This window comes from Mustela erminea, chromosome 11, assembly GCF_009829155.1.
Source record: "Mustela erminea isolate mMusErm1 chromosome 11, mMusErm1.Pri, whole genome shotgun sequence".
Taxonomy (NCBI): domain Eukaryota; kingdom Metazoa; phylum Chordata; class Mammalia; order Carnivora; family Mustelidae; genus Mustela; species Mustela erminea.
Window position 1 is genome coordinate 13778876 of NC_045624.1, and position 24242 is coordinate 13803117.

A 24242-nucleotide genomic window follows, 5' to 3' on the forward strand; every position below is an offset into this window, starting at 1 on the left:
GGACATCCTCATTTAAAGAGATCTTTGATTTATGGTTAGAGAACATTGGAAAGGGACAAACCACTCTTAAATGTGATGGTCATGACGTGTTACTCATGAGAGCGGGCAGCTGGGGTTCAGCATGCTTTTTAGTGGCTTGGGTGACCACTTACTGTAACTTATGACATACTGGTTGTAACAGATAGATCAGGAGTTCCTTTTCGACCTTTATCTTGGTGGACGGGAACCATGGGAGGGAACCATGGGAGCTAGTCATTCTCCATGGTGTGGGACAACAGTGAATTGTTCTATGTCCATGAGGCTTTGAAATGTCTAACAAATACTTGTGTAGAATTTTACAGCTGGATAGAATCTTATCTGTTTTACTTATCTTGACACCAGCTTTTTTTCCTAAGGTGCCCCCTTACCTTTCACTCTCCTGATTTCCTACACAGCTTGTTTTTAGTGGCTTCTGATCTAGTTACTTCTCTTAAATTCAGTTACTCATTACAAGAAGTTGTAATCATCCTATTATTATATTATCTCTCCTTGTGTAGTTTACTGAAACATTTATGTATCGAATATGTATTTTGCTATAAACTAATTTTAGGTATTCATATTTTTCAATGATACATATTGAGGTAATTATCTATGACTTTTACTTTAGAATAGTAAAAAGGACTTGATAAAACATTTGTTCTAAAAAGGAGAATTGGGTTTGATTGGTTGAGAACTGCTGATATAGACAGTGATGCAGTATATGAGTTAACTCATTCCCAGACTATTTTTTTTTAATGAATTTACCAACAAAGATGACTGTTTACCCTTATGTTTTCCTTAGTGCCGATGAAATCATTGTAAAGATGCATGGCAGCCAGCTGACACAAAGATACCTGGAGAAACACGGATTTGAAGTTCCTATTATGGTCCCCAAATTAGATGACCTAGGACTCAGGCTCCCTCCACCTACTTTTTCTGTCATGGATGTGGAACGCTATGTAGGTACGCACTTGGTTCCTTGAAGTACTTGGGGGAAATGTGGTAAAAGTAGTTGTAGTAGTGTTCTGAGTACATTAGAAGTTGAGTGAAGAGATGGTAATTTAGTAGGAAAAGTGAAATTCAGTATCACCTAGGTCGAAAACTTTTCTTCTGAGCAAACCTCTAGTTGTCAGAGAAAGAGAATGAGACAGTTGCTCTATTCTTATGTACTCAGCCTCATTCTGCCACTCTTTCTGTTGCCATCAGATTGTCTGCTACCTGCTTAGGAGAAACAGTTGTGAGGTGTAACTACAGCTAACAGGAGGAAGACACTGCGAAATTGGACTGGTTCTAGGACTCTGTAGCATGCAAGAGCAGAATCCCTGGATCCTGTGTCATTGACCTCCAGGGCCTAGAGAAGGGCTGGGGAAAGAGGAGACCACATTCAAGCCCGTTTCTATATTTGTGACTTGATGGTATTGCCACTGCCTGGTGTCTGGATTCAGTGTGTGATTTTGAGGCCCAGAGAGGCATAAGAAACAAGGGGGAAACCGTTTCTCCATTGCATTCTTCTCAACATTGTCAGTCATTTTGTTTATTCTCATCTCGGTATCTGTAGATAAAACTGACTGTATGTAGATCTCATTCCTTACCAGTTGTGGATAGAGATGTTTTTGAGGATTAGAGCTCAAATCGACCTTGACTCTGAACAGTACATTTACTGTGATGCATTATCTCCCGAGTAGAAAATGCTGGAGAACTTGTCCCTTTATTGAGCCACTGAGTGACAGTTTTCATTGATAAATGCTTCACTGAGGAAACACAGTTTAATGTCATGACTTCGCATTCACTAATTCTGAATTATTTGATAGACTAGGAGATGAGGCTGAGGTTTAACCTGGCCTGTTTGCATAAATAGCACTGTAAAATAAGTGGCTAGTGTAATGTAAGTATAGGAAAAATATTCAAACGCCTAGATAGTTTACTTTTTAGCATTGTAAAATGCTTTGGTTAACAACTGTTTTGCCTCTTAGGTACACAATAAAGTTTACTAGGCAGCACGTTAATATAAAGTTACACTAAAGTGAGAAAATAGCATTTATTTGATTTCTCTTTCAGATTGATTAAGTATTGTCATATTTTGAATTCACCGTCTGTCCTATAGGACATTACAAAACTGGGTTTGCTTTCTAGGGTGACTGTACAGTGATGGGTGAGAGACACCTCATGGTTTTATAGGAAAAAATCTAAATTAATCCCAATTGAGAACTCATTTCACATGCATTAATATGAACTGATTTTTGCTTCCTACCCACCGATTTTTTTCTTGAAGCAGAATGTTGGAAGAGAAGACACTACGTGGCAAGCAGAAATTGTCATAGTTACATTGTTCACTAATTCCACAGCGACTGACTGGTTTTTCTAAATGATAGAATCTTAGGTGTTAGAGGAGCGGAAGGACAAAGACAGTCCCCTCGTCTTATGCATGGGGACGTTGAAAATGCAGAGCACGTGGCCCAGTTCCCACATACCAGTATAATGCATTTTTGTCCATGTGAGCTGCACACTGAAATCAGTAGTATGTAGAAAACTTTGTAAGCATTTAAGTTTTCACCCTCATTGTTAAATTAGTAACTCTGTCTTTATTGCTTTATTCTTTCCCTCAAAAGCAGCCCCCTTTTTCAGAAGTACCAGTTGTACTTAAAAAGTAAGGATACTGGCAGAATCTTTGTCTAGGCTATGTAGTTTTATGGTTGGCTTTAAGTAAATATAGTCTTTAAAATATTTTTGTTTAGGGCATCTATTGCTGTAACTCTTAAGCCCAATAACAAGACTATAATTTTTCTCTGCAGGTGGTGACAAAGTGATAGACGTCATCGATGTGGCGAGGCAGGCAGACAGCAAAATGACCCTTCACAATTATGTTAAATACTTCATGAATCCTAACAGACCAAAAGTGTTAAATGTGATCAGCCTTGAATTTTCAGATACAAAGTGAGTAGTTCTGGACATTTTGGTTTAGTCTTCTCAGTGTTAGCTAAATGTAGTTAATGATACATTTATTTCAGTATGAAATCTAATTATGACTTCTGAAGCGGTCCAGTCATAGCAATGTACATTTTGCTTTGACACATACAGAGAATATTTAGAAATAATGAATTTTAATCTTTTACGTATTGTTAACCTAGAGTTCCACTTAATTTCTTGGTTTGGGTTGAGATGGGAAATGAAACTTTTAAGAACTTTCAATTTGCATGATGTGGGGATGTGTGTATATGTGTGTTTGTTTTTTTAAAGGATGTCTGAATTGGTGGAGGTCCCTGATATAGCCAGAAAACTTTCCTGGGTGGAAAATTACTGGCCAGATGATTCAGTTTTTCCCAAGCCATTTGTTCAGAAGTACTGCTTAATGGGAGTTCAAGATAGCTACACGGATTTCCACATTGACTTTGGTGGAACTTCAGTCTGGTACCATGTCCTCTGGGTAAGACTGGGGCATTTCTTTCTCCTCTTACTGACAGAAACATTTAGTCCTGTTTTTCCAGGAATGCATTCATTCGCTGTAAATGACATTTATTACGAGGGAAGTTTTTGTACTTTTTAAGTAGGCTCCAGCGTTTTACCTTTAAGCATTATGGTTTTTCTTTTTTTTAAATCTCAAGTAATGGAGAGGCCACCATGCTTTTATTTTATATTTACATTCCTTTTTTTTTGTCCCTGTCTCAAAAATTGGTCACTTGCAGCCTTTCGTCTCTATTTCCTTTTCACCCTAGTCAACTATCAGTTAATCCCTGAATCAAATACCTGATTACAGCATAATTACAGTAATACTTCCTTCTGATTTTAAGGGTAGGCCAGGACAGCTAGTTGAATGAGTCAGAAATGCCCATGAAAAAAAACACCTAATTTTTCTTGGCCGCTTATATTCACCTTGCTTTATCTAGAATTGGACTATACAGTAGCCACTGGCCATATGTAGCTAAATTTAAATAATTATAATTAAATATAATTTAAAATTCAGTTCCTTCTTTACACTAGTGACATTTCAAGTGCTCGGTAGCCACATGTGGCTTACGACTAATGTATAGTGCAGATAGAAGACATTTCCATCATCACACAAAGATGTGTTGGACAGTGCTGATCTAGAACCAGTTCTGTGTACAGTGCCCATGCTTCAGCAGCGCTCTGGACTGTACTCGACACTGTGTCCTTGAGCTCCTGAACCTCTTCTCTTCTCCGTGAGAAGGCAGGGGCTAGTTGATCAAAGGAAGTTTATTTACCGGTCTTTGAAAAAAATAGTCCTAGATCTTAGGGGCAAGGGCAAAGTTGCAGAGATGACTCTGTGACCTGGGCCTATTAACATGCGTTTACTTCCATACCTTAAAAATGAGATCAGTAAGGTGTTTATGATTGTTTACTCTCCTCTCTTGTAACTGTTTCTCCAACCCTGCTTTATTGACCCCTGGTCGTGTTTTGGAGGGGGAGCTTTAGCTTTTGTGAAGATGCTTATTAAGGGCAGTAATTATTGATCAGATTTGTGAAAGATGTCCTCTTGAGCCTAAAAAAAAAATCCGATAATTATCTAATTTGATTTAGATCATTATATTGGGAAATCGCATCCATGTGGGCCATCCTAAGAGTGGCTTTTTTTTTTTTCAAAAATAGTGTGATTACTTCCTTCTAGGGTGAGAAGATTTTCTATTTGATAAAGCCAACAGATGAAAACTTGGCACTCTATGAGTCTTGGAGTTCATCTGTGACCCAGAGTGAGGTGTTCTTTGGAGATAAGGTGGATAAATGCTACAAATGTGTGGTAAAGCAGGGACATACTTTATTTGTTCCTACAGGTAAGGCTTTCATCCCATTCCCTCCCCCCATAGTTGATGCTCAGTTGCACAGAGTCGGCATTTTATTGGAAGCTCTGGCTTTAACATGGTAGAAAATAGCTTTGCGTGGCCTGAGAGATAATTCTGACCTTGGACTTTTCACTGCTTTGTCCCTTAAAGGGCTTTTCTTGCAATTAGAACCTGTTTTGGAATTGTGTTTTCTGTCATTTGCCTTCATTTTAATTTTTATTCAGATAAAATTCATACACCGGGGCACCTGGGTGGCTCAGTCAGTTAAGCCACTGCTTTCGGCTCCAGTCATGATCCCACAGTCCTGGGATCTAGTCCCGCATCAGGCTCCTTGCTCGGGGGGAGCCTGCTTCTCTCTCTGCCTCTGCCTGTCACTTTACCTGCTTGTGCTCTCTCTCTCTCTCTCTCTCTCTGATACATATAAATAAATACATAAATATAAATAAATAATCTTTTAAAAAATTCCTATACCATAATATTTATCCTTTCAAAGTGTACATGTCAGTGGTTTTTGGTAGATTACCAAAGTTGTGCACCCATACCACTTCCAGAACATTTCATCACCTCAAAAACAAACCCATACCAGTTAATAGGCGGTCTTCTCCCCTGAGTCCCTGGCAACCACTTCATGTACTTTCTGTCTCTGTGGATTTGCCTATTCTGGATATTTCGTGTATAACATACGGAATACGTGGCCTTTTGTATCTAGCTTCTTTTAGCTGGCTTAATGTGCACTGGGCTCCTCCATGTTGTATCACGTGTCAGTGCTTCATTATTTTTTATGGCCAAATGATACACCACTATTATGGATAGACCTCATTTTGTTTATCCATTCATCAGTTGATAGACATTGGCTATTATGAATAGTGATGCTTTGAACATTTTTGTAGAAGTTTTTGTGGTTTTATATATATACACCTAGTAATGAAATGGTGGGGCCATAGCATTTATGATGTTTAGCTTTTTGAGGACCTGCTAAACTCTTCCATATGGTTTCACCACTTTACATTCCCACCAGCAATGTACACATGTTCCAGTTTCTCCGCATCTTTACCAACACTGTAATTATCTTTTTCACTTTGACCGTTCTAGTAGATGTGAAGTGAAGGTATCCTACTGTGGTTTTGATTTGCGTTTCCTTAATGAATAATGATGCTGAACTTTTTTTCTTGTGCTTCTTGGCTATTTGTGTATCTGTCTTTGGAGAAATGTCTATTCAAATTCTTCGTCTGTTTTTAAGTTGGGTTATTTGTCTTTTTATTGTTGAGTTGTAAGCGTTCTTGATATATTCTGTATACCAGATACACGATCTAGATATATCCAAATCTATGACCTACAAGTAACTCTCCTATTCTGGGGCTTATCTCTTTGCACTTTGTTTATATGTTCTTTGTAATGTCCTTTGCACAAAATTTTAAAATTTTGTTGACATGTTTTCAGTTTTAACTGTTTGGCTCTACATTGCTATCAGAGGCTGAGCCTGCTCTAAGAATCTGGGCTGCTGCCCTGGGACACTGGAGGCAGTGGGTATATTTTGAGGGACCCTGGGAAGGAACTGAACACCAGCCTTAGCTATCGCCTCAAGTATAGGTTATCAGGCATGTCACTTTGAGATTGACTGAATGCAGGGTGTGGACTCATCCAGCCACTGGTTTTGAGAATTAATGTTTTTCTGATTTGGGTGACCTTAATGGCTGCAGAGTTCACGGGGATTTGTTGCCACAGGTCTTGCTCTCTTGCCTGCCTCTGGTGTATGTAATAATAAATATGTATTGAATAAATGAATGAATGAATGTCTAGAACCACCAGAATTTATAAATCTAGATAAGTATCAATATTTTTTATTGTGCATGGGCTCAGCTCCTCTCTTAAATCCTTTTCCCAGGGCTCCCTTTTGTAACAAATCTTTTGTTAATGCCCCCTTCAAAATCTTGGATTCAAATTCATTCATGATATAAACTCCTATACCAGTTGTTTCTCCCCAAATTGATGTAGTGATCTAACTAGAACAGAAAGAAGAAACTGAAAAGCAATTCATAATAAAATACTATTTTAAAATGTGCCTGCTCATACAGGTGTATGATTGGCAACTCAAGTTCTAGAGCATTCGTGTAGATTATTGGTTCTCAAATGTCATTGAGCATTAGAATCACCTGGAGGACTTACTAAAACATGGATTGCTGGGCCTTATCCCCAGCGGTTCTGATTCAGTAGATCTGAGAGGCTTTGGGGGTGGTGCTGGTAATTGCATTTCTAAAGGTTCCCAGTTGCTGGCTGATGCTGCCGGGCTGGAGACCCCATCCAGAAAACCACTGCCATAGGGACTGTTGTTTTTTCAGAAAATTGGGCCAAAACTGTGCAAAAAATACTTTGCTTACATATATGATGGACTTAGAGTTTCTTGACTTAGACCATTAATGACAGATTTTGTGCCTGTGTGAATGCCCAGCAGAGAGCCCTGAGTAGTGCACGACTTTCTTACTATGTGGAGTGGCCTGCGTGTTGCATCCCTGGCTCCCGCTCAGGCAATGACACTAATGCCTCTTCATCATGGACAATCAAAGCAAGTCCTTCAGACTTTCCAAAACATCCTATACAGGCAGCGCTGCTTCTGTGCTGTAGAGAACCACTGATCTACAGGATTTGTAGCTGACAAAAAATTTTCATTTGTGATTTCAGGGTGAAGCTGAAGGCTTTGTGCCTTTAAGCATACAAATGGCACCCCTTGAAAGTCGGTCTTTAAAGGAATATTTTTCATGTGTGCCACAGCACAATGAGGGATCAAAAAGTGAAAAATAGAAAGAATATGGGGTCTGTTTTAATAATGAATTTTTACATGCAAACATATGTGTATATTTATACATTTGCACGAAAGCTTTATGTTCAGCCTGTGGATTTTTTTTTTTTCCCCAAAAGTTAGGCATCACCTCTTAGAAACAATTCTTACTTTGAAGACATGTTTATGGGAAAATAAGACATCATTTTAATTGCCACCGTTTGTATCTTAGGACCCATAACCCTTCACAGTGAACCGTGGGTGATCTGCCTTTTTCTCCTTAGCGCCAGGTCTCCCCTCGGGTCCCGCTCTTGCTCCTTGCTTAGTCCCTCAGGGCACTGCTTGCCTCAGGACGGCGCTAATGAAGAGGGGAAGGGCTTGGCCAGTCCCGTGTCCCTGTAATGGCAATGTGCTCACTTCATTCTTACCACATTTGACTCCTCTCGGAGGAACATCTTCAACGAGAAGTTGGATTACGTTTGTAAGCTAAAAAACTAAAACAGCAACAACCACAAAACCCATCACCTATCCTGTACCATGATTTCGTCTGATTGGATCAATGCATTTGTTTACTCAAAGTCAGCAGAGTCTGGCATGTGTTCGGTTCTTCATAAATACTTGAAGGAATGTGTCTACAGATAATAATCAGCATCAGCTTCTCGAGCTCTGGCGGAGTAGGAAGGAAACTGATGTTGATATTTTGAGTTTCTCATTTCACAGGTAGTTATCACATTTGTTTGGTTTAAATATTGAAAACTCACTGATGCGCATTTTAACTGTTCCAGGGTGGATTCATGCTGTGCTCACATCTCAGGACTGTATGGCTTTTGGGGGGAACTTTCTGCACAACCTTAACATTGGCATGCAGCTCAGGTTTGTGTCATCAGTATTTAACGGATCTTTTGTCTTTTCTTAAATAAGATATTATTTCTAAAGTTCTAGAAAAACTAATTCAGCAATGTATTTTAATTGCATTCTCATGGAGGGAGGTAGGCCCTGAGGAATTATGAAGGACCTTTAAACCAAATGTATTATAAAATTTTGTCAGGATGACTCCTTGATGCATTTCAACCCTAAAAACAGAGTCATTTATTCAGTTTGATACGAAATGTAACCCTGAATTTCAAAATTTTATAAAATGTGGACTCTATTGTTTGCCTGTTTTTATAGTTAGGGGAATGAACCAAATCCAGCCGGACTCAGGTGTTACATGGTGCAGGGGGAAAGTCATCCTAAGTCAGGACTGCTGTCAGAACACCTGCTTTAGTTTGCTGTGGGTAAAGGATTAACAGCTGTTTCCCCTTCTGTCTGAGACTGACCTTTGGGTAACTCTATTCCTCTGGTGGTCTGAAGAGAGTAGAATGTTACCAAGCTACATGGCTTAAGGTAAAATGATTTCTGATTAATTAACTGCATCAGGACCGGGAGAACTAGAGATGCCCAGGCAGAAGCCATGTCTTTGGGCTTTCCTGAATGTGGTGACTCTTGTAACCTGGCGTGCCCAGGGGGAATGCTGGGAGCTCTGTGTCTGTGGAGATACTGTGAGAAATAGCGCCGTGAAGCTCGAAGTGGGGGCACCTCCCACACCCATCAGATGTGAATCTTGTTTCTCTACCTGGAGTGTCCCTGGGGGAAAGATGACTACTGGCTATGGGGACTGCTGCCAGGACTCCCACAGAAGCATAACACTGGCAGGCTGTGGATCCTGTCTTCTCACCGTGACCAACGCCGGGTGTAGTAGAGCCTAAAGAAAACTCTGAGTGGGTGTTGTGGTGCTAACATAGGGAGCTGTTTTCTACACATGCTGTTTTATTTGTTACGGTGGAACCCTTATAACATTCCTTTTGCTAAAACTACGATGCAAATCCCAGGGTTCTGATCTTTGGGAAGACCCCAGTATAAATCTTCAGTATACTGTCCGATTTGTTAAGGTCCGAGCTGGATAAGATCACAGTTCATTCTTGTTCAAGTGTGGTGGTGTTAGGTGATACACACTACTTGACTGGCCTTACGTATTGTGGCCTGCTTGTTTTATTTTCCTTAAGTTGGTTGCCTCCATTTAACTTGGAAATGTTAATATTAATAAGTTTCTTCAAATTTTCTTTAGGTGTTACGAGATGGAAAAAAGGCTAAAAACACCAGATCTTTTCAAATTCCCTTTCTTTGAAGCCATATGTTGGTTTGTAGCCAAAAATTTGCTGGAAACCTTGAAAGGTAATTCATAATCTGTACATTATGATGCATGATGTTTGTAAATTCATGAAAAGCCACTGATAGAAAGAGGGGCCTTTTTTTTTTATTATTATGGTGTAGCTATTGCCCCTGTTTTGTTTTTTAAAATGCATGATTTCCCCCTGCCAAGAAACTTTCTAGCACATTAATGTCTAGCCCATAGCCTTAAAAATCAGATCTATGAAGAGCTGCATCAGAGCAACACAGGAAGTGCTGGAAAATGTTCATTTCCCCTTGGACTCTAGTACCCTGCACACAGTGTCAGGCATGTAAACGTGCTTCCCTCACAAAAGTACAGTTCAAGCTATGGGACTGTTACTGTCATGTGTGTTCCTAAACATTTGTTTTTACAAATCGAGGGGATTTTTCATGTCCTGAGAGAACCAGGGAGTGCCTGAGCCATTACTGTTAGGACTGTGATGCTGGCTGGTCCAAGGCACCTGTTAGCGCAAACCAGCTGAAGGTCAGACTTTGAGTCTGTTGAAGAAGATGGTTCCTTTTTTTTAATTTTTAATTTTTGAAAGAATTTATTTATTTGAGAAGGAGAGAGAACACAAGGAGGTAGGAGGGGTAGAAGGAGAGGGAGAAGCAAGCTCTCCACTGAGCAGGGAGCCCAGTGTGGGACTCAGTCCCAGGACCCTGAGATCATGACCTGAGCCAAGGGTAGACGCTTAACTGACTGAGCCACCCAGGTGCCCAGGACATTCTTTTATTTAAACCTAGCTACCTTTTTTCCTACAGAATTTCAGATTTTGGTGTTTTATCTTTGGTTTAATAATCTTTGAGCAGTCAAGCTGGAGGCTGATTGTCACATCTACTTCTGACCATTCTTTCCCTTGTGCCTGTGAGAATAGAGTTCATGGTGTTTTTGTGTTATCTGACTTTCCTTGTCAGTTTGCAGATAGTGCTATTATTATAATGAATTTTCAGAAGAACAGATAGAAACAGATTATAGTAAAGTCTGTTCTAAACATAGGGCACCCCCCCCCCCCCCATTTAAAAGTTACACAGGAAGAAAAGGTAAAATGAGAAGAATCAGTAACTTACTTCCCAGGATAACATGCACAGAATTAATGATAAAAGTCATTTATGATTTTTTCCTCAAACAGCAAAAACAGAAAACAACCTCACTCTCCTTGGGAAAAGCCGTAGGGCCCCATCCCACACCTTGGAGCAGTACAGATAGAGATCAGTGTCTGAAGTGGTGCAGAGAGAGAGAGATGGCAGAGGAAGGAGCCTGTGGCTGAAGGGGATTGGCTGCTTCCTGCACAAGACCAGTCTTTCTCCAGAAATGCGCTCTTACCCTGAGCCCCTGACTCACTCAGTGTTTTCAGGTATTGGCAAGGCTGAGGCACCTGTGCTCAGTGAGCGTGTCTTGGTGTTTTGGTTGCAGGAATCTCCAGGGGACCACACATAGTGTTGCCGTGTGTAGTTTCCAGTGGGGTACTGGGCAGTAAAGTTTTCAGTCTCCTCTCCAAGTAGAAGCCTAGAAAAATAGGAACACTTACAAATACTTCCAAAAACATGTATAAATGTCCTTGTGTTTTGGAAATAAAACCCAGTTACCAAACCCTCCAGATAGGAGATTGGCAGTTAGTACTCATTTCAGGCCTGGGGCTCCTGGGTGGGCTCAGACTCAGCAGGGAGCCTGCTTCTCTGTCTCCTACTCCCCTGCTAGTGTTCCCTCTCTCGTTGTGTCCTTTTTGTCAAATAAATAAAATCTTCAAAGGAAAAAAAAAAAAAAGGAAGTGCAGAGCCTTTTTCCATTTTTTCTTTCTCATTTACATATACCCACCCCTCAAGTGATGCTTTTTCCTAATGTCCAGGAGGGGTTCATCAATCACCTCTTTAGGACAAATTAAGAATTTATCTGAAAGGTAAAATCTGGCTGTTCCTCTTGCAGCCACAAACAGCAAAGTGCTTAATCTTAGAACAATGATTTAGCCTTTGTTCTAGGCTATTGAGAGTTCAGAAATATATTTTTTTTAATTTATTTATTTGACAGAGAGAAACACACAGAGAGAGGGAACAGGAGCAGGGGGAGTGGGAAAGGGAGAAGCAAGCCTCCTACCATGGAGCCTGATACAGGGCTCGATCCCAGGACCCCGGGATCATGACCCGAGCCAAAGGCAGATGCTTAACAATTGAGCCACCCAGGCGCCTTGAGAGTTTAGAAATATTGAGGTCTGATTGAAAACATGACCCTATACATCAACAGCTGAAGAAGATTACTGTAAAAGGATATTGGAAGGCCAGTCTGCTGGATCGATACAGGACAGGAGACCCGGCCATACTAGTGAGTCAGTCCAGTCCCGCTGAGTCTGGGGCAAAACCACCGTTGCACCAGCTGCCGTCGTCCCAGCATTCAGCCTGGAAGCAGCGATGCTGGTCTTACCCTGCCACATTATGTTCTTTCATCCCTGATCTTTTAACCTTCCATCGTGGCCCAGTATTTCCGGGCTCTCAGACATTTATAAGGCTTCCATGATTGGGTAAATGGAAAGAGATAGTATGAAACTTAACTGCATTTAGGGTCAGTAATAATAAAACAGAGAACTAGTTTTGGACATATGTAAGTAAATCAGCCATTGGACAGAAGTGAAACCTTTTGTTTTTGCTTCGGCTTCCCTGCATGTTTGACCACATCTGATACATTTTTGTGTGAGTTTCAGATGATTTTTTTTTTTTTTTTTTTTTTTTTTTTTTTTTTTTTTAAAGATTTTATTTATTTATTTGAGAGAGAGACAGTGAGAGAGAACATGAGCGAGGAGAAGGTCAGAGGGAGAAGCAGACTCCCCATGGAGCTGGGAGCCCGATGTGGGACTCGATCCCGGGACTCCAGGATCATGACCTGAGCCGAAGGCAGTCGTCCAACCAACTGAGCCACCCAGGCGTCCCGAGTTTCAGATGATTTTAAAGACCCAGAAAAGATGTATGTGTGTGTGGTGTATTTACCTTTACATTTGTGAGCTATGTCCCACCTTGTAGCTGACTGTATAGACCGCACACGGCATACACACATACACGGTTCTAACAGTTTGAATATTAATTACAGGCTCACCTGGGTCGCCTGTACCACTGGCTCAGCCTTGCCAGTGCCTTAGAAACATCCGTGTTTCCCATTGCACCCTCCTCCTTCCCTTCTGAAGAGAACCCCTGTCCTGAGTTTTGTGGTAATCCTTTTCTTCAGTTTTATCACCTGTGTCACAGATGATGAAGTAGTTTAATAGTTTCCATTGATAGAGTTCATGTGAGTAGGCCCATACTGACATTGTTCCACGACTTGTCTCTTGCTCAGACTGTCGGTGAGCTCCCTTTTACTTGGAGCCTTCAGTACAACTACATTTAATGTCATTTCTTTTTCTTTCTTGCTTTTTATTTCACTGTTTTCCCCTCTGGGCACTCGGCAGTTACACAGTTTGACAGTTGGTGGCTCAGCAGCTGAAGCTAACCGTGTTACCTTGGGGGCCCTCTAACTCCTTTCCCCACCCACTTCCATTCCCACAGAACTGAGAGAAGATGGTTTCCAGCCTCAAACTTACCTAGTACAGGGAGTGAAAGCACTGCATGCTGCTTTAAAGTTATGGATGAAGAAAGAAGTAAGTCGTTTTCTTTGGAGAAATAATTGTTAATTATTTCTGTGGCAAGATTGAAAACAAGCGTCCATATGCTGCTTTGGCAGCACGTGAGTGGTAGCAGTCGAGGGAATGGAAATCATGCTTTTGGTACAGCCTCCATTTTATTGTATGGTATATACAAATGTGCTGGCTTATGTTCATATTATTAGAATTAAGTATTTCTTTAATCTGGAAAAGAAAGTAATTCAAATATATTTAGGATATTGATTGGGAAATGAACATGTAAATATAGGATAATAAATAACTTTAAACTTGCATCTGCTCTTGTTATCCCCATTTTACTATGGAGAAGCTGAGGTTCAAATAATTCTATGTAACTTGCCCAGAATCTTGTGGAGGACCTCAGACTAAAGCTCAGTCTCTGTGACTGCAAAGCCCATATGCCTTTCGATGCGCTAGACTTTTCATAAAGACGAAGGAAAAGGGAGGTCAAAGTTCAAGCAGGAGCTTTCATTTTCACTAAATATGAAGTTAGCATTTGAATCCTACTACCTCCAAGAGCTCATCCCAGGTCCCCATATGGAATCCGTGTGTCCTTCCCTTCTGCTTATGTAGCACGTTTCTTATGCCAGTGGACTTAAAAGTAGTATCTGTAAAATAATATATTCCTGTCCCCTTCACTAGGTTTATGAGCTCTTGAAGACCAGGGAACTTTACATGCAGCTCTTTAATAAGTGATAGATACGCAAACTGATGAGAATATATTTCCATACTAATTTGTTGAACATCCACTTGAAATAAAAATCCTGTTCTTAAGAGATACTGGAGACAGTTATTAATAGGTTACCCTCCCAGTAACTTTTTACTCCTTTCACTGTATTATCACTGCTAGTATGTAGCCGTTAGAGCGGGGCACTGTGGAAACAATCAGGAAAATAAATATCAAGTCTTTGAGTGTCAGAGAGGTCATCATGTAGATGAGGAGTCAAGGCATAAGTAGATTATAGAACTATTTAACAAGATAATAACAAAGTATATGTTGCAAAACCTGTAAAATTTGTTATCTGCTGAAGGCTTTAGATAAGTTGTTTTCAAATTAGTATTTGTCAGAGTCTTTTAAAAAATAAACTCCCTGGATCTTCCCTGGGAGACACTGACTAGTTTTGTGGTAGGGTCTGAGCCTCTGTCTTTAACAAACTTTGTAGGTGATTTTGATGCACAGTAAAATTCATCAGTGATAATACTGTTAATTCATGACATTTGAAGTGCTCTTTTAAAAGCAGGATATTTGCATTTAACTCTCTTCACCTTGTGGCCCGGTGAGAGGCATGCGGCTCAGCGCAGTGCTCAAGGACGTGGGCTCTGGAGTCAGATGTTTGGATTCAAATCTCAGCTGTGCTGCCAGGAAACTAGCGAACCTCTGTGCTTTCAGCCCTGTGAAATTTACAATTTCATAATTGTAAAATGAGACTAATAGTAGTATCTCTGTCACATTGTTGTTGAAAGGCTTAGTGAGTTAACGCTCAGAAAGTGCTTAACAGTATAGAACAGTATAGAATCTTGACTGGCACTTACTTGCCTGGCATGTAAGTTAGCACTTAACGTTGTTACTAGTTTGTTTTAACAGATTCTGCTAAAACCAAGGAGAAGATATAAAGCAAAAGTAAAAACTAGAGTATTGAATGCATCTAAAAAATTAAAAATGTTCTTAGATACAAAGGTTAATATTTAGAAATAGACATAAGAAATAATGACAGTAGTTTGCATTTGGATAGGTGTGGTAACTCACCGATTCCTCTGTCCTATGGATGGGATCTTCTTCCTAGTAAAAGAAAAAAAGTTTACAAAAATTTATTAAAAATTAGACCTCCCATAGGAAATAGGATCATTTTTTAGTGCCTGTGTTCCCACTTGTAAATCCTTATGTATTATGAATTAAATGTTGGGCTTAATTAGTTACCTTACTAATTATAATAGTAGTTAAGAGTCCCAATAGGCTTTGAGGGGTAGAGTACAGTGTTATATCTCAGTATAATGCAAAATTCACTGGGGGACAGTTCATCTCTAATGCAAGCTGAGAGGATTTTGTAAGTTAATAAGAATCTCTTTAAAGAGTATTGTACCAACTACATGATCTCTGATACCTGGCTTACTAGTATTTTTCTTTGTCTATAAAATCTAGAGAATTCAAAATTTGTTAAGTAAATAATTTTTATCTATTATACTGTAAATAACTTTGGTTGTCTTATCTTTGTTAATCCAAATACAGCTTGTATCCGAACATGCTTTTGAGATCCCAGACAATGTCAGACCTGGACATCTTATTAAAGAACTTTCAAAAGTAATTCGAGCAATAGAGGTAAGAGTAGAAACGGTCATCTAAATGCTTGGTTACTGTCTGCTTTGAGAAGCAAATGGATCTACCATTACATTACAAACATTCAAAAGCCCTTATACTCTTAGATGAAATAGAATGAGCTGCATTTTTGGAAGGAATCTGAGATTTTCAGGCTTCCAAAGTCCTACAGAGAAATTTAGAGGACTGTATCCTAAAGAGGTAATAAGAAAGCAGTTACCAGTCACTTCAGTTTCTTCAGCTTCCTCCAAGAATAAGAAATAGAGCGTACACAAAATTTCAGATCCCATTCTTTTTTGTTGGGCAGAGATGAATATGTGTTAAGTAAATAGAGGAAGAAAGAAATGTAAGGTGGGGTGAGTCGAGCCGGCTGGAACTGGTTAGGAAAGCGGGATTCTGTTAGTGGTGTGCGGCAAGGAGACCCCCTTGACTGAAGTATTAGAACAACTTGATTATGTACATGCCCCTTCATAAAAGCCCATAAAATCTGAGGTTAGGTGTTTTAATTTATTAATTAGGAACTATTCTGGGTATTAAAGGAGATTTCAATTAAAGGAATTCTTCAGGAAGGTGGTTCTGTTAGTATCTAGCTTGAACTGAAAGGAAATTAAGTGCAGGAATGGAGGCTAACTGGTAATTTAACAGATTAGGGCTGTATTTGGGGAATGGAGAGAGGTATACATCTAAGAAATAATCAACTGCTGCATTTAGTATCCTTGAATAAAATATTTCATCTAATTTTCAGTGTGTTCAGACATGGCAGAAAAATATTTTCTTTTTTTTTTTTTTTAAAGATTTTATTTATTTATTTGTTAGAGGGAGAGAGAGAGCACGAGCACAGGCAGACAGAGTGGTAGGCAGAGGCAGAGGGAGAAGCAGGCTCCCCGCCGAGCAATGAGCCAGATGTGGGACTCGATCCCAGGATACTGGGATCATGACCTGAGCCGAAGGCAGCTGCTTAACCAACTGAGCCATCCAGGCGTCCCAATATTTTCTATTTTTAAAGAGTGATAGTAATTGCATATAAATAGATTTTTAAATCAAAAGTAACATATGTAATCTTAAGTATATATATAGATGTATAAATAAATATAAATCTCATATGATAACCAAAACTAAGAATAAACTCAATAAGAAAGATGTGGGTCTGTATGAAAAAAACTATAAATCTTTACTAAGGGAAGTAAAATAATAGTTGAATAAATGTCATTTTAAAAATACCTCAATTCTAAATTAACTTTACAAATTTAAATTGCTGAGTTATACCTGCAAGAGTAATTGGGCAAAAGTAGCCAACAAAAAAGTGGGGTGGTTTTTTTTTGTTTTTTTTTTTTTTTCTTTTTTAAGATTTTATTTATTTATTTGACAGACAGAGATCACAAGTAGGCAGAGAGGCAGGCAGAGAGAGGGGGGGAAACAGGCTCGCTGCTGAGCAGAGAGCCACCCGAAGCGGGGCTCGATCCCAGGACCCTGAGACCATGACCTGAGCCGAAGGCAGAGGCTTAACCCACTGAGCCACCCAGGTGCCCCTCCAACAAAGTGTTTATTTATTTTTTTTTAATGGGAGTGTTGAGAAGGCAGCAAAATGGCTGTAGAAAAATATGCAAAGAAACTAAAGAAGAAACAGAAATGCCATTCCGATAAAAATAAGAAAAATGTATGTCTGGCCTATGTGTCAAGGCTGCTTGCCTCTCTTAGTTTGGTTTTCCTTTTACCATTGTGCCACTTTATTTTCTTTTTCTCCCACCTTTTCTCCTCATGCAGATAAATTTCTTTGCTTCACTTCTCCCAAGATCCCTTCATCAAGCTATGTGAAAAAGTATTCAGCCACATTTTGCCAAATAATTTATGATTTTGTATGATCATTTATCTAACGGGCAGAGATAAAATTCTATATTCTTGTCCTGCTGTTTAGGAAGTATAAAGTAGTTTGTGCTTTCTACATGGCATATCCCGAAATTGAGCATTTTCCCTTTAATAAAATAAGAGCATTCTAATTAAACTTGGTAGATTAACCATACCTACTTACTGCTCTCACCTCTTGGTACTAAAATGATAGTAAAAGAATAAAAAAGATATTCCTTAGGGCACCTGGGTGGCTCAGTCAGTAAAGCGTCTGCCTTTGGCTCAGATCGTGGTCCCGGGGTCCTGGGATGGAGCTCCACATTAGGCTCCCTGCTCAGCGGGGAGTCTGCTTCTCTCTTTCTCTCTGCCTGCCACTCCCCCTGCTTGCGCTTGCTCTCTCTCTGTATCAAGTATGTTTTTGTTTTGTTTTGTTTTAAAGATTTTATTTCTTTATTTGAGAGAGAGAGAGAATGAGAGAGAGGGAGCATGAGAGGGGAGAGGTCAGAGGGAGAAGCACACTTCTGCTGAGCAGGGAGCCCGATGCGGGACTTGACCCCCGGGATTCCAGGATCATGACCTGAGCAGAAGGGAGTTGCTTAACCAGCTGAGCCACTCAGGCGCCCCTCTCTCTGTATCAAATAAATAAAATCTTTTAAAGAAAAAAAGAATAAAAATGATATTCCTGAAGACAGAAAATAATAGAGATGAACTCCACACAGTTTTGGAAACTGGAAAGCAAATATACAAGTGATCACTGATTTAGCACGCTAGAGAGAGCCAAAATCTACGTGGGTAGAGGGAGAAGCCCAGAGACAGGTCTCACTTGTACAGGAGAACCTACAAAAAGCCAGGAATTAGGGATGCTAGGACCCTCCGAATATAAGAGTGGAGGTGGGATTGAGAACAGGTTTGATTATAGGTCTGTTTAAGGAACAAGTTGACCTCCAGATCCCTATCTTAACACATGCTGAAAACTCTGAGGTTTAGTTGTTTGAGAGGTTGAACTTGACACTGGACTTCAGGACACTGAACCCTGCTGAGGGACATGGGTACCATGCTGAAAACAAGAGGATTAAGTGGCAGTCTGCATAGTGAGTGATTCTTTTTCCATTTGACTCTCCGAACACTGGCACCCTGGCCTCTGCCTGTAAGGCCAAGAAGATCCAGTGATCGTGACCATTTGAAACCTTCTGATGGAGCAACCCAGGTGGCTTCCTACAGTGAAACCCACCAGTTGACAAAGCCCTACTCACACAGAGCTCCCAGTTAGCTTTTCTCTTTTTACAAGCAGTGAAATGCACAGATCATAAAAGTACAGTTTGAGGGGCGCCTGGGTGGCTCAGTGGTTAAGCCGCTGCCTTCGGCTCAGGTCATGATCTCAGGGTCCTGGGATCGAGTCCCGCATCGGGCTCTCTGCTCAGCAGGGAGCCTGCTTCCTCCTCTCTCTCTCTCTGCCTGCCTCTCTGCCTACTTGTGATTTCTCTCTGTCAAATAAATAAATAAAATCTTTAAAAAAAAAAAAAAAAAAAAAAAAAAAAGTACAGTTTGAATTTTGATGAAAACTCAGTAGACGCTTATGTAACGAATACTGCCACTGAGACCTATAAATCATTTTTGTCACCCCAGAACGTCTTTTCTCCCCCTTCTAGGCAGTCTGACTACCGTAAGCTGCCGCCGTTCAAACCTCTGTGGTTCTCATTGCAGATTAGTTCACCTGTTTTTGAATTTCAAATAAAGGCAGTCATGCAGCATATCCTAGTTTTGTGTCTGGCTTCTTTCAACATCATGCTTTTGAGATTCGTCTGTGTTGTTGCATCTGCCAGTAGTTCTTTTTTTTGCTGCTGGTGGTATTCCATTGAATGACTATACCATAATTTGTTTTCCCTTCTCCTGTTGATGGATATTTGGGTCATATACAGATGTGGCCTCTATGAACAAAACTGTTACAAATAGGGCGCCTGGATGGCTCTGTTGTAAACATCTACCTTCGGCTCAGGTCATGGTCCCAGGGTGCTGGGATTGAGCCCCGGGTCAGGCTCCTTGCTCGGCGGGAAGCCTGCTTCTGCCTCTCCCACTCTCTTTGCTTGTGTTCCTGCTCTCGCTGTTTCTCTCTGTCAAATAAATAAATAAAATCATTAAAAACAAAAAAAACCTGTTATAAACAACCTTGTATTTTTTTTTGTAGCAAATACATGTTTTCATTTTGCGGGGATTAAGTACCGGGGAATAGAGTTATCAAGTTGTAAGTGAATTTCCACTTTATAAGAATCTGCCATACAGTTTGCCAAAATGGTTGCACCGCTGTCACCATTAAGGTGTAGGAGTCGTTGTTCTGTATTCTTGCTAGTGTTTGGTGTTTTGTGTCTCTTTAATCTTTGCTTTTCTAGAGAGTATGAAATGCTATTTCATACGCTGTTAATGTGCATTTTCCTGAAGACGAAAGATGTTGAGCACCTTTTCTTGTGCCTTGGCTGTTTGTATCTTTTCCTATGAGGTACCTGTTTGAAGTTTTTGCCCATTTAAGAAATTAGTTGTTTTTATTGATTTGTAGGAGTTCATTACGTATCTTTGACACAAGTTCTTTGTCATTTGTCATGTATGCATTCATATATGATGAACATTGTAAATATTTACCCATAGCCTGTGGCTTATCTTTTCATTATCTTAGTGGTATCTTTTTCCGAGCAGAAAATTTTAGTTTTGAGGAAGTCCAGTTTAGAAATTTGTTTGCTTACTTATAGTTAGTATTTTTTTGTGTCCTCTCTAAGAAATCTTTGCCCCCCTCAAGGGTTGAAGATACTTTTTTTTTCCTTCCTGGAAGCCTTTACATTTGGGTCAATAGCTAATCTTGAATTTTTGTGTGTAGCGTAAGGTAAATTTAAGGCATTATTTTCCTCCCATATGTTTATCTAGTTCTCTTACCCCACCATTTCTTGAAACAGTTAGCTTTTTAATGCATTATATTTTAAAATGCATAGAGAGCCAAGAAGAGTTTGGAAAAATAAAGGGGGGGGAAGGATTTGAAGGAAATAAATTAGTTCTTTAGCCCAAAACCCAAATATAATTGATATCCTTGAGAGAAAAGAGTATATAAATACTGCCTCCATGAAAAAAGAACAGGCGGCTGTAACAAAGGAACATTCATAGAAGAAAGAAAAGGGGTTCTTGGAAATTAGAAATATAATAGAAACAAAATATAGGGATGCCTGGGTGGCTCAGTTGGTTAATCGACTGCCTTTGGCTCAATTCGTGATCCCGGGGTCCAGGGATCGAGCCCCGCATCGGGATCCCTGCTCTGCAGGGAGCCTGCTTCTCCCTCTGCCTCTGCCCCTCTCCTCCCAGCTCGTGCGCTCTCTCTCTGACAGATAAATAAATAAAATCTTAAAAAACAAAAACTTAACCCAAAAAAATCCTTTCTTTTTCATTTTTTAGTAAAATCATTGGAAGATAAAGTTGGGAAAATCTCTCATAAAGTTAAAAAAAAAAAAAGACTAAAATAGGACAGAAAAATTTGAAGGTCATTTTACATAATCAGCATCAAATATTAGGAAGAACAGAAAGAGAGAACATGGATTTTTTTTTTTTTTTTAATTTGACAGACTGAGATCACAAGTAGTCAGAGAGGCAGGCAGAGAGAAAGGGGAGCAGGCTCTCTGCCGGGCAGAGAGCCCTATGTGGGGCTCAATCCCAGGACCCTGGGATTATGACCTGAGCCGAAGGCAGGGGCTTTAACCCACTGAGCCACCCAGGCACCCCAGAAAGAGAGAACATAGAAAACAAGGAGAAGATAATCAGGAATAATCAAAGAAAATGTTTTAGAATTCAAGGACACATCTTTCCTACAGAATGCCCAGTACAGTGAGTGAGCAAAGACCTATGCCACGGCACATAGTGGTTACATTTTAGAATACATGTAACAGAATATACCCTCTATTCAGTAGGGAGCCTACTTCTCCCTGTGGGCTCACTCTCTCTTGCTCTCTATCTCTGTCCCAAGTAAATGAAATCTTGAAGATATCAAAGAGGCAAGATCGCAAAGAAATTTACCTCCCATGGACCCCTTTTCAGGAAGCTCTTAGAGGGCGTGCTGTTCTCGAAGAGAGGACATAGGCCAAAAGAGGAGCTCTGGAATTCTTAACAGCAAATATGAAATACGCAGATGGGTAGAGAGCAGTGAAGAAAACAGGCGCTGCCCTCATGGAGCTGAGTAGGAAGAGGCTAGCCGTAAATACTTCAGTGTATCAGGAATTGACACATGCTGCAAAGAAAAATTTAGAAGGAGGATGAGATAGGGTGTGAGAGCCAGAGATGGTGGTGGGGGTTGCAGTTTTAAGTGGTGGAGTGTAGGCGGGGCAGGAGAGGTTTTCGATGACCTGTGCAGGCCGGGAGTACAGCCAGTCCGGGTCGGATCAGGAGGATGACTCCATATTTGTTCTTTATCTGAAATTCAAATTTAGCTGTGCATCTGGTACTTTAGCTGGCATTCCTGTCCAGGAGGGATGTCTCAAAAGATACTTTTTTTTTTCCTTCCTGGAAGCCTTTACATTTGGGTAGTTAACCTTGAATTTTGGTGTGTAGCTTAAGTTGGATGAACCTTTAAGATACTACATTAAGTGAAATAAACCAGCCACAAAGGTATAACTATTGTGTGATTCCACTTATATGAAGTTCCTAGAAGAGTCAAATTCATAGAGAGAGAAAGTAGAAGGTTACCAGGGGCTGGTGGTGAGGAGGAATGGGAGTTATTGTGTAATGGGCACAGACTTTAGGTTTGGGAGGATTAGAAAGTTCTGGAAATGGATCGTGGTGTGTGGTTGCATAGCAGTGTGAAATGTCCTCAATGCCACTGACCTGTACAACTCACAATGTTAAATGGTAAGTTATGTATATAATACCTGATATGTGCCATGAAATTAGGTATATGTCCATATAATAAAAGAAAACTTGCAAGTAGTTGGCTCTGGAGAATGGGAATCAGGAATGGGGAAGAGTATACCACTGGTTTTCATGATATATTTATAGAGTTAATTTTTAAAACTACACAGATTGGTGACTTTGGTTTAAAAAGCAATTACTGACTTATGCAAATATATATGTGAAAGAGTGTCCATCATAGGAAAGAACTGGAAGCAGCCTATAATAACTACCAGTAAGTATCAGGTCAATAAATTTGGCTCTATCTATACGGTAGAATACTTACTCAGCTTTTAAAAATACTATTTAAAATCAAAGAAATATGTTCACAGTGTATTATGTGGGGGAGAGAAGGGGATAAAGGTCTCAGCAAAGCTTATGCTGAATCTTACGAGTGTTACGATTTGGTCTTCGTTATTTATATGAATGGTTTTTGTTTTTTAAAGTATTTTTATGGCTGATTATTGAGTCAGGTATATATCTGGCCTTGTCATAAAAACACTCTGAATTTAATTCTTAAAGGAGGAAAATGGCAAACCAGTTAAATCTCAGGGAATTTCTACTGTGTGTCCAGTTTCACGATCCTCAAACGAAGCAACTTCCCCATATCATTCCCGACGAAAGATGAGGAAACTTCGAGATCATAATGTCCGAACTCCTTCTAACCTAGACATCCTAGAGCTCCATACAAGGGAGGTCCTCAGAAGGTTAGAGATGTGTCCATGGGAAGAGGCAAGTATTATAACACATGGTTGTAGAAAGAGACTTGGTTGTTCCTGAAAGTTTTTAAAGGGATAGTAAAAAAAATAGTCTGGCATTGTTTGTTTTCTAATCTTTGCTTTGCATTGTGGGGTCCAGCAGTACAGATGTCCAGGAACAGGGAACAGGCTTCAGCTTTCCGAGCATCCATGTAGTAGGCTGAGTAGATGTCATTTTCTTTGCGGACATGTTTTATTGAGAGTTTACCAGATACCCTACGCTCTTCTAGGCTCTGGGGAAATTACCAGAGTGAGCAAAACTTAAGTCTGTACCATTGTGTAGCTTCCATTCCAGCTCCTCTTGGAAGAATGGGAGACGAGACATATACTAAAATAACATAATTTCAGATAATACGTACTACAGAGGAAGCCAAGACAGTAGAGGGAGGGCGAGTAAAGGGGCTGGGCTGTGGCTGGCTCCCTTAGCTGGGGCCGCCAGGGAGCCTCTTGGGTGGCGGCATTTGAGCTGACAAATACTGGGAGAAGTCAGGTGGATACAGAACTTCGAGGAAACTGAGGGACGAGCAAGTGCGGAAAAACTGTACCTTCCCCAGCATGCTGTACCCGCACGGGCAGCTACTGGGCTGGGAGACTGTTAGAAGAAACCCATTCAAATTTGGGAAATGCTGGCTTAGTGGACAAAGGGGTAAGGGGCAGGGCCTTTGTAAAACATGGTAGTGAGTTTGTGATGAGACACAACAGCCTCATTTCACATCCTGAGTAAAGAACAGGCCTAACTTAAAACGAAGAAGATATAAGTGTTTCTGAATTAAAATATTTGAAGAAATTCTATAGAAATTCTAACTTAAAAGACTTTACATTTAAATAATTGTATTGATATTGTTTTAAGCTTTTGTTGTTCTGAACCTCTTCAACCCTTAGTCTGGGAGAAGGTTCTCTTTGTTATTAAAGAAAAAAATTTCCACAAAAAAGAAACTCTTTTCAAAACCAGCTATGGCTGTGCTTTTA

At 40.1% G+C, this 24242-nt stretch overlaps 1 protein-coding gene and 1 long non-coding RNA gene across 2 annotated transcripts in view; one reads left to right on the top strand and one right to left on the bottom strand.

Annotated features, from left to right (window-relative positions):
• The window catches only part of KDM7A (lysine demethylase 7A), an 85489-nt gene that overhangs the window by 46327 nt on the left and 14920 nt on the right, over positions 1-24242 (top strand). Inside the window, exons 4-12 of the mRNA XM_032304022.1 lie at positions 821-981; positions 2811-2952; positions 3256-3442; positions 4643-4805; positions 8376-8463; positions 9698-9804; positions 13330-13421; positions 15670-15759; positions 23038-23247. Coding sequence (XP_032159913.1) covers positions 821-981; positions 2811-2952; positions 3256-3442; positions 4643-4805; positions 8376-8463; positions 9698-9804; positions 13330-13421; positions 15670-15759; positions 23038-23247 — 1240 coding nt within the window. The remainder of the gene's footprint in view (positions 1-820; positions 982-2810; positions 2953-3255; positions 3443-4642; positions 4806-8375; positions 8464-9697; positions 9805-13329; positions 13422-15669; positions 15760-23037; positions 23248-24242) is intronic.
• LOC116568561 lies at positions 14710-16048 on the bottom strand. Its single transcript, XR_004276675.1, has 3 exons — positions 15977-16048; positions 15190-15222; positions 14710-14834 (listed from the first exon to the last, which is right to left on the bottom strand). It is a non-coding gene; the product is annotated as an uncharacterized LOC116568561 (long non-coding RNA).